The sequence below is a fragment of the Belonocnema kinseyi genome, chromosome 8, assembly GCF_010883055.1.
Source record: "Belonocnema kinseyi isolate 2016_QV_RU_SX_M_011 chromosome 8, B_treatae_v1, whole genome shotgun sequence".
NCBI classification, from domain to species: Eukaryota; Metazoa; Arthropoda; class Insecta; order Hymenoptera; family Cynipidae; genus Belonocnema; species Belonocnema kinseyi.
The window spans coordinates 30,907,893-30,917,273 of record NC_046664.1 but is presented as its reverse complement, the minus strand read 5'-3'; the positions used below and the strand labels follow the sequence as shown (position 1 = coordinate 30,917,273).

The 9,381-nt window shown below is 25.4% G+C and overlaps 1 protein-coding gene across 1 annotated transcript in view; it reads right to left on the bottom strand.

Moving 5' to 3' along the window:
• Positions 1-9,381, bottom strand: part of LOC117179003 — a 107,342-nt gene that overhangs the window by 22,990 nt on the left and 74,971 nt on the right. Inside the window, exons 11-13 of the mRNA XM_033370613.1 lie at positions 4,543-4,801; positions 737-982; positions 466-646 (exon numbers count right to left, since the gene is read on the bottom strand). Of these exons, the coding sequence (XP_033226504.1) occupies positions 466-646; positions 737-982; positions 4,543-4,801 (686 nt within the window). The remainder of the gene's footprint in view (positions 1-465; positions 647-736; positions 983-4,542; positions 4,802-9,381) is intronic.

Sequence of the window (9,381 nt, the reverse complement as noted above, 5' to 3'; positions counted from 1 at the left end):
AAGGAGTGAAGAAGTATGGCAAGTGAGGAAAAACTGGGGGAAAGGAGCGAAGGGGAAGCGTAGGAAATGATAAAAAGAGAGGAAGGGAAGTAATGGGTTGGGTATAGGATAGCTGGGTGCAGTTGGGGAGGGCTGGAAGGGGTGAGGTGGGGAATTAATGAAGGAAGAGAAAGTAGAGGAGGAAGGAGTAGGAGAAGTGGAAACCAGGAAGAACAGAATTATGCAATAAGAGGGGAAGTAGAGCAAAGGATAGGAAGTAGGAAAGAGGATAGGGTAGGGGAAAGAGGATATTATAAGAGGATAGGGGAAAATAGGGAGTAGGGGAGGGAAAATATGAAAGCTGAAGATTTGAACTATTTGCTTAAAATCTAAACAGGCTATGAAACCTTTTTTGTAGGGGTGCAGCTACTTCCACTAACTTTTCTATGGCTTTGTGGTAAAATTGAACAAAATTCAAATACTCACTCAAGGTAATTATTGGCGCCAGGCATACGTTGTTCGTTTTTTTTCTGGTTTTCATTTTTGTTAGCAGTAACTTGAGAGAGCACCATTTCCACAGTTTCCGACGAACTCTGAAGAAGTTTAAGAGCCTCTTCGTACCCGAGATTCATCAAACTTTGACCGTTTATTGCAACCACTCTGTCGCCTGTTAAGAAAAGAAGCTTAAATGAATAAAGCCGAAATGCTTAACTGTTTTTCAGTACAGCTCCTCGTTTAAGCAGCTTTGGTTTTATACCTTTGTTTACGTTTCCGGCCATATCGGCCGATCCTCCGACGGAAACGGCCTGAACATAAACTCCACCGTCGTTACCCTCGGTTACTTGCAACCCTATACTGCCACCATCACCCCGTTCCAGTTTTATTACATGCAGGATTCGCTCCTCAGCGAAAGACATTTCCTCAAGACGAGCCGCAAGGGACGGGGACATCGTTTCTTCGTCCGGTATCCGGAAAGTTTCGTTTGCTGATCTAATATCGGCATCTAATGAGAAAAAAGTGTTTTTTTTCTCGTAAAAATTCTTAAATTCCTAAAAATATTTTTAGCTGACTCAAATTATTCTTAAAATTTTTTTAAATAATTCAAAGTGTAAAAAAATTGCCTTTACATCATGAAAATTTCCATAGGAATTAAAAAAAAGGGTGTTTATGGACTTGAAACTTTTAAAAACTCTTTTTAAGCTTCTAAAGTTTTGGTTTACAATCTTTTAAAAAATCTGCATTTTTTAAAATATTTTACAGTTAAAAATTCTTATTCAATCTCTTCAAATCTTTTAAATATTTCTTGAATTTACTTAATTTTTTTATATTTTTAAATCTTAAAAAATGTAAAATTTTTCTCTAAGATCTTCTACTCTTTTTCGAAATTTAAGAAAATCTTTTGTAATGTTTTGAAATCTTTTTCTGTTTTCTCTTGAAGTTCATTTAAAGAAATAAAATTTTCCATAAATCTTAAGAAATTCTTTTTTTAATTATTAATATTTTCAAATTATTCAAATTGTCCGTCTTTTTTTTTCAATAATGCTAAAATAAAAAATTTTCTTAAAATCTCTCAGATCCTTCTTTGACAATTTTATAAATCTTTTTAAAAGTTTTGAAATCTTTAAAAATATTCTCTTCAAATTAATTTTTCAAAATAAAAAATCTTTTTAATTTTTCTTAGGATCCTAATTTTTTTTTCATTTTCTTGAAACCTTACAAAATTCCTAAAATATCTTTTAAGTTTTTACTATTTTTTAATTGTTCTCAAACTTCTAAGTTTCCCTTAAACTTACTCAAATTTCTTCTAAAATTATGTATCATGGCAAATTTTTGCTTTAAAATCTTTTAGTTTTTTTTTTTTTTAATTTTAGGAAACAATTGTAAAGGTTTTGTAATCTTTTTAATTTTTTCTAGAAATCCATTGAGAAAAAAATAATTTTAAATTGTCTCATGAATCTTAAGAATATTTTTTTTCATTTCCTTGACGCCCCGCAAAATAAATAACCCAAAATTTTGTTAAATCCTAAAAAATTTAAAGAATTGCCTTAAAGTCTTCTCTATTTTTTTAATACATTAAAAAATTTTCTAAAAATGTTTTAAGAAAATCAATCTCAAAATCTTTAGGAATTATTAATAAATAAATATTAATAATATTATCATATTTTTATTACTAATAAATATAAATAAATTTGAAGTTTGTACCATACTGTCTTTCTGATTAGTGGTCAACGTCAAATTAATTTTTTTAATAAATTCCCTTACTTTTAAATAGATTTGCGAATTTTAAGGGATAGAAAAGGATAAGAAAAAAAAGAGAAAATATAAGGATCCTCAGTTAAGAAAGAGAAAGCGATAGAAAATTATTGAGATTGGGGATAGGAAAAATAACGTTTTAGGGATTCAAAGTAAGCCATTGAGACAGGTTCTCTTTTTTTATTCCCAATTTCTAGCTTTTTCAAGCTTTCAATTTCCAACAGGGAATCGCTTAAAATCTTGTTTACAGTAAAAATAATTGATATATTACGTAATAAATATATAATATTAGGTAATAGCGAGGGGGAAGTGATAAACGCCAGCCTTATGTAATTGATGGACTTTTCCATACATTCAAATTATGAAATTCTTTGAAATGTTTAAAATATTTAAAATATTTAAAATCTTACGAGACTATTTGAAAACTTTAACATTCTTTTCAAATTCCTTAAAATCTCTATAATCTTTTGAAATTCTTTAAATCCCTAGAAAATCATTGAAATTTTAGTAAAATCTTTAGGAAATTATTTAAATCTTTGAAATATTAAATAATGCACTAAAGTCGTTGTAAAATCTTTGACAATTTTTTGCGAAATCTTTGAAAATCTACGAAATATTTGATGCTATATGTGAAATTATGCAAATCTTTGGGAAATCTTTCTGATATCTTTGAAAATCTTTGCGAAATATTTAAAGTATTTTCGAAATAGTTGGTAATAAGTGTTAAATTATGGAAATCATTGAAGTCCATCCAAAATCTTTGTAAATCTTTAGGGAATCTTTACAGAATCTTTAGGAAATCACTGAAATCTTTATAGAATCTTGAAAATCTATCTGAAATCTTTGCGAATCATTTGAAATCTTTGAGAAATCTTGGGGAAATATTTTTAATCTTTCTCAAATCTTTGGAAATCTTTGCGAAGTATTTAAAAATATTTTTGAAATATTTGTTAATATTTTATGAAATTTCTTAAATCTATCCGAAATGTTTGTGAAATTTGTGGACTCATTGGAAAATCGTTTAAATCTTTGTGAAATTTTTCAGAAATCTTTGGAAAAGTGTGCGGAATATTTAAAAATGTTTTTGCAATATTTGGTAATATTCTGTGAAATATTTTTAATCTACACGACAATTTGGTGAAATTTTTGGAATTTTTAGTAAATCTTTCAAATTTTTGAAAAAATTGTTCTGAAATCTTTGAAAATCTTTGCGGAATATTTTTTAATATTTTTGAAATATCATTGGAAAAATCATTAAAATTTTTGTAAAATATTTCTGACGTCTTTGGAAATCTTTGAGAAATCTTTCTGCTATCTTTGAAAATCTTTGCGAAATATTTAAAGTATTTTCGAAATATTTGGTAATAATTGTTAAATTATGGAAATCATCTAAGTCTTTTTGAAACCTTTTAAATCTATTCGAAATCTTTGTGAAATCATTAAAATCTTTAGGAAATCCTTGATATCTTTATGAAATCTTAAAAATGTATCTGAAATCTTCGTGAAATCTTGGAAAAATTATTGAAATTTTTCTAAACTCTTTGGTATTTAAAAACAATTTTACAATATTTGGTAATATTTTGTGAAATTTCTTACATATATATTCGAAATATTTGTGAAATTTTTCGACTCCTTGGAAAATCGTTCAAATCTTTGTGAAATTTTTCTGAAATCTTTCAAAGCTGTGCGGAATATTTAAAAATATTTTTGAAATATTTGTCAATAATTGAGAAATTTGTAAAATCTTTAGAAAATCATTGAAATCTTTGTGAAATTTTATAAATTTATCGGAAATCTGTGTTAAATATTGGAAATCTTTGGGAATTTATGGAAATCTTTGTAATGTTAATATAAAGTATTTAATATATTGAACATATAATAAACAACTAGCATATATCACACATATTTAACATATATATTTAATATATTTGGGGATCATCCGCTACAGACGTCTTTGTGTAAATGACAACAAAATGAAAAAACGTCGGGTGCGAATTCGCACGAGTGTACCGTTTGAGGCTTAAATTTCCAAAATTCCAATTAAAAACAATAGATACCTTTCAAAAATCCCTTAAATATACATTTTTAGGTTCGCTTTGCTTTGAAATATGGAATAACATTGATTTTCAAAAAGCGGGAGTAAATAAAAAAAGTAGTTTCTAGAAAATAATGAATTTAGGACTTAGATTTCACAATCTTGTCCTTTCATCCCTCTCCTTTGAGTGAAAAATACCTGCTTTTTATAATCGCTCCTTAGTTTAAAATAGATAATATTTTTTTTTTTTTGAAAGTGAAATTTTGTTAACTTACTCAGTACATAAGCCTCTGGCATGGGTGAATCGACCGACCGTGCTGGGGTTGATTGCATCGACGAAGCTGTGTCTGATTTTAGAGACAGAGATTCTAAATCGTCGGCAAGAGAGGAATCCCTGTGCACATGGTTACTGCTGCTGTAAATAGCGCGAGTTCCCATTTTTACACCCAGTCGACGCGGTAAACTTGGGGATCGAAATCCACTTGCTTGTCTCGATTTTGGTGTTCCATAATTCGGTAAACTAGATGTTTTCACCTACAAATAATAATGATAAAAATCCTGAATTACCTTCAAATTTATTTTCTGAATATTAATAATGAAAACAAATTTGGAATAATAATCAACTAAACAATGAAAATCATTATTCGGCCAATTTTTAGGAAAATTATGTTTTCTTTCAGTTTATAAAATTCATAACATTTTAATATTCTCTGAAGGAGCTCTAACAGATGATAACAAAATTATTACTTTTCAAAAGAAATTCCTTTATATTTCTATTAAACGCTTTTCATAGGGCTATCAAAATAAATATTTAGATAATCATTAATTAATTTATATTTATTTCTATCAAAGCAAAACAGGCCAGTATCGCAATAATTCCTTTTTTTAAAATACAAATTAAATTGAATCCTACCAAATATGCTATTCCAAATTCCTATAAATTTAAAAATGATTTTTTAATAGAATTCAAATCCAATCAGGCACAAAATTTGCCGAGAAAGCTTCTAATTTTCTATCAAGCTTTACTCATTAAAACTCTATTAAATCTTAATTGAACATGGCGTGTATCAAACTATATTCAAACATTTTCTCATGAAAAATATTAAATCTTAATCGCATAAGGCCTCTAAATCTCGAAATTTTTATCAAATTCTATCCGTTGATCAATAGTTTTGTTTCAAATTATTTAAGAATTCATCTACATTTTTATTTAACATTTAATTATTTTGTTGAATATGTCTCTTTTTGGCTTGAAAATGTAACTATTTTATAGAAAATGCGTATTTTCGGGCCAAAAATTTAACAATTTGATACAAACCCCAACAATTTGGTAAAAAAAAATCAACAATTTAGTGAAATAATTCAACTATTTAGATGTAATTGGAATTACTTTGTTTATAATTCATATATTTAGTTAAAGATTCATCTCTTTAGTTGAAAATTAATTTCTTTTAATTGAACTATTTTGTTCAACATTTGTTATTTGTTTGGTACAAAATTATAATTTTTTTAAACTGGAAATTCGATTATTCTAAACGTTTATTTGAAAATTGATCTGTTTTAGTTGAGAATTCAAGTATTTGGTTGAAAACGTTCGTCCCTTTGGCAAAATTAAACTGTTTTTGATTTAAAATAAAAATCTTTTCTTGGTTGTAATAACACTTATAACATCTTTTGTTGAAAATTCATCTTTTTAGGTTTAAAATTTTAAATGTAAGAAATTTAAATTAGATTAAAATCAAAATCAAAAATACTTTTTAACGTCCAATAATCAAATTGATGCAAACTCTTGTTAAAAATAAGAATCCAACGACCAAATTTGGACCACAACGAATAAACAAAAAAAATTCTATTGTAATCTGAAAAAAATTTCAGATTACAATAGAATTTTTTGTTTTTGTTTATTCGTTGTGGTCCAAATTTGGTCGTTGGATTCTACTCCTTGGTTGAAAGATGAACAACTTTCTTGATCATTTTTTGTTTGTTTGGTAAAAGATTCATAATTTTTATTGAAACTTCATCTACTCTATTTTTGTTGAAAAATCATCCTTTTGCTTGTAAAAGCAACAATTTGGTAGAACATCAACTATTTAGTCGAAAGTTGAACTACTTTGTGAATTTTTTTTTTAGTTCAAGATTCATCATTTTAGTTCAAAATTTATTTATTTTTTTTTGTTGAAAATGAAAAAACTTTGTAGAATTAAAAAAAATCTTTTTATAACATGAAAATTTAACTTTCTAGTTTAAAACTTAATTGTTTGGTTGAAAATGACCTTTTTTGATGAGCATTTATATTTTCGAATTGAAAATTAAACTATATTGTGGAAAATGCGTTTTTTATTGAAAATAATTTTTCTTTAATGATAGCCTATACAATTTTTTGTTAAAAATGGATCTAGCACAGTTGAAAAATTAAATTATTTGGTTAAAAATTTATGTAATTTGTTGAGAAAACGTCGTTTTTGATGGAAAATAAATCTTCATGGTTAAAAATTTCCGCTAGAATGATTAAGGATTCAACAACTTTTTGGAAAATTCGTCTTTTTTTTAATTCAACTTTTTAACTGCTTGGTAGAGAACTACCTTTTTTATTGCAAAATCATATTTTTGGGCTGAAAATTAAACTGCTTTATAAAAAATGCGTGTTTTTAATCAAAAGTAAATTTCTTCTATGCAAATTTAACCAATTCCATTTGTTGTTCACATAAATTGTTGTTTTTTGTTTTAAAAAATCATCCTTTTTAGTAGAAAATTACTCTTTTTGGTTGAAAATTCAACTATTTATTAAAAATTTATATGTTTTCTTGATAGCTCGTCTATTTAGTAGAAAATTAATCGTCTTGGCTACCAATTAATTATTTTTAATAATTAACCAATTCAATTGTTTGGTTTAACTTCAACTGATTTGGTTGAAAATTCAACTATTTTTTCGAAAATTCGTATTTTTTGGCTCAATAAAACTGCTTTTGATTGAAAATGAAAATATTTATTTCCTTGAAATATAAATTATTACATATTTAGTTTAAATTAAACTCCTTTGTTGGACATTGAACAACTTTCATGAAAATTAATTTTTTTCTATGAAAATAACAATTTATATTGAAAATTCATCTCTTTTTCTTAACTTAACTATTTTGTTCACAATTAGCATTTTTTGATTAAAAATTCATTTTTTAAACTGAAAAATCAACTATTCTATTTTTCTTTAAAAATACATCATTTTGGTTATAAATTCAACAGTTTGGTAGGAACTCAACTATTTGGTCAAAAGTTGAACTCTGATTAAACTACTTTGTTAAAAATTGATTTTTATTTCAAGATTCACAATTTTATTTGAAAATTTATTTCCTCTGTTTAAAATTGAATTATTTAGTTGACAATTTATTTTTTGAATAAAAATTAAATTATAAAAGAAAATTTAACTAACTGTTTGAAAAAAATCATCTTTTATATTAAAAATGGATTTTTTGTAAATTAAAGTTTGACCCATTCCATTTTTTGTTAAAAATGGATGTATTTTAGTTAAAAAATTAAATCATTTGCTTGAAAATTTATGTAATTTGTACGAAAAATGTTTCTTTTGGTAGAAAACTAATCTTTTTGGTGGAATATTTAAATATTTTGTTAAAAATTGATGTGCTTTGTTTAAAACTTAGGCAGGGTACGAGAAGTTCATTTTCGAAATTCTTTGATTATTCCTTGACTAATTTTTCATTTACCTTAATCATTAATGTTTAAATACCAGAATAACAAAATATTTATTTTAATCTGTTTATACGCGAACTAAAACAGTATTTCTGACACAAATTCATATTTTTCAAATCTATTAATTTATTTTTAACAAAAAAGTGTCTTATACTATTAAAGATGATTTTTTTTAACAAAACACTTAAATTTTCAACAAAATGATTAAATATTGCACATAATAGTTGAATTTTTAACCTAAAAAGATGAATTCCCAACAAAAAAGTGTCATAGTTTATAATTCAATTAAAAAACATGAAATTTATACAACAAGAAAAAAAAGAATTTTAGAACCAAAAAGACGAAGTTTCAACAAATAAAGGTTTTTCACTCAAGAAAGAAATAAAAGTTTATCTAAATTGTTTAAAATGTATGGCAAATACGAATTTTCTCGACAAGAGTTGAATTTTCAAACCAAAATATGACTTTTCGGTAAAAAATTTAATTTTCATTAAACTGATGCATTTTTACTGAACAAAATTAAATTTCAAACCAAGAAATTTACATTTTTTACGAAAAAACGAGAATTTTCAACTAAAAAGATCAATATAAAAAAAAACGGAAAAGTTATATTTTCAGTTAAAAATTTAATTTTTAACCAAGAAAGGCTTTTCGAATAGAGTTAAATTTTATACCGAAGAAACAAGCCTTCAATCAAAAAAATAAACTTTGAACAATATACTTTGCTGTTTGCCAAAGCAGTTTAATTTTTAATTAAAAAGAATAATTTTTAACATAATAGTTAAACTTTCAACCAAAAAGATGAATTTTCAACTAAAAATATATACATTAAAGAAGAAATGAATGTATAATCAAGAAATAAGTTTCTACAAAAATAATGGAATTTTTAATCCAAAAAGACGAATTTTTAACCAAAAAGGATGACTAACCAAATTTTTGAATTCTCTACCAAATAGTTGCATTTTTACCCCAAAAATATGAAATTTCTCTTTAAAAAAAATATATATATATGTATATTTATGAAAAAAGTTTAATTTTCATCGAAAAAAGATTCCAGTTGATTTTTCAAATTCAAATATGAATTTTTTTCAACCAAAAAGAATGAATTTTAAAAAAAAAGATGACTTCTCTACTAAATGGAATTTATAATAAAAACGACAAATTAAAAAAAAGTTGAACTATCATCCAGAAAAGATTTCAGTTCTCTTTTTAATACCAGAATATTAAATTTAAACAAAAAGTAAATTTGCTACAAAATAGTTAAATTTTCAACAAAATAGCAAAATCAACAACCAAAAAGTATGACTTTTCAACAAAAATTTTCGAATTTTCAACGAAATAGTTGCATTTTTATCCAAGCAATATTTATTTTTGGACCACAACGAACAAAAAAAAAAAAAAAAAAAAAA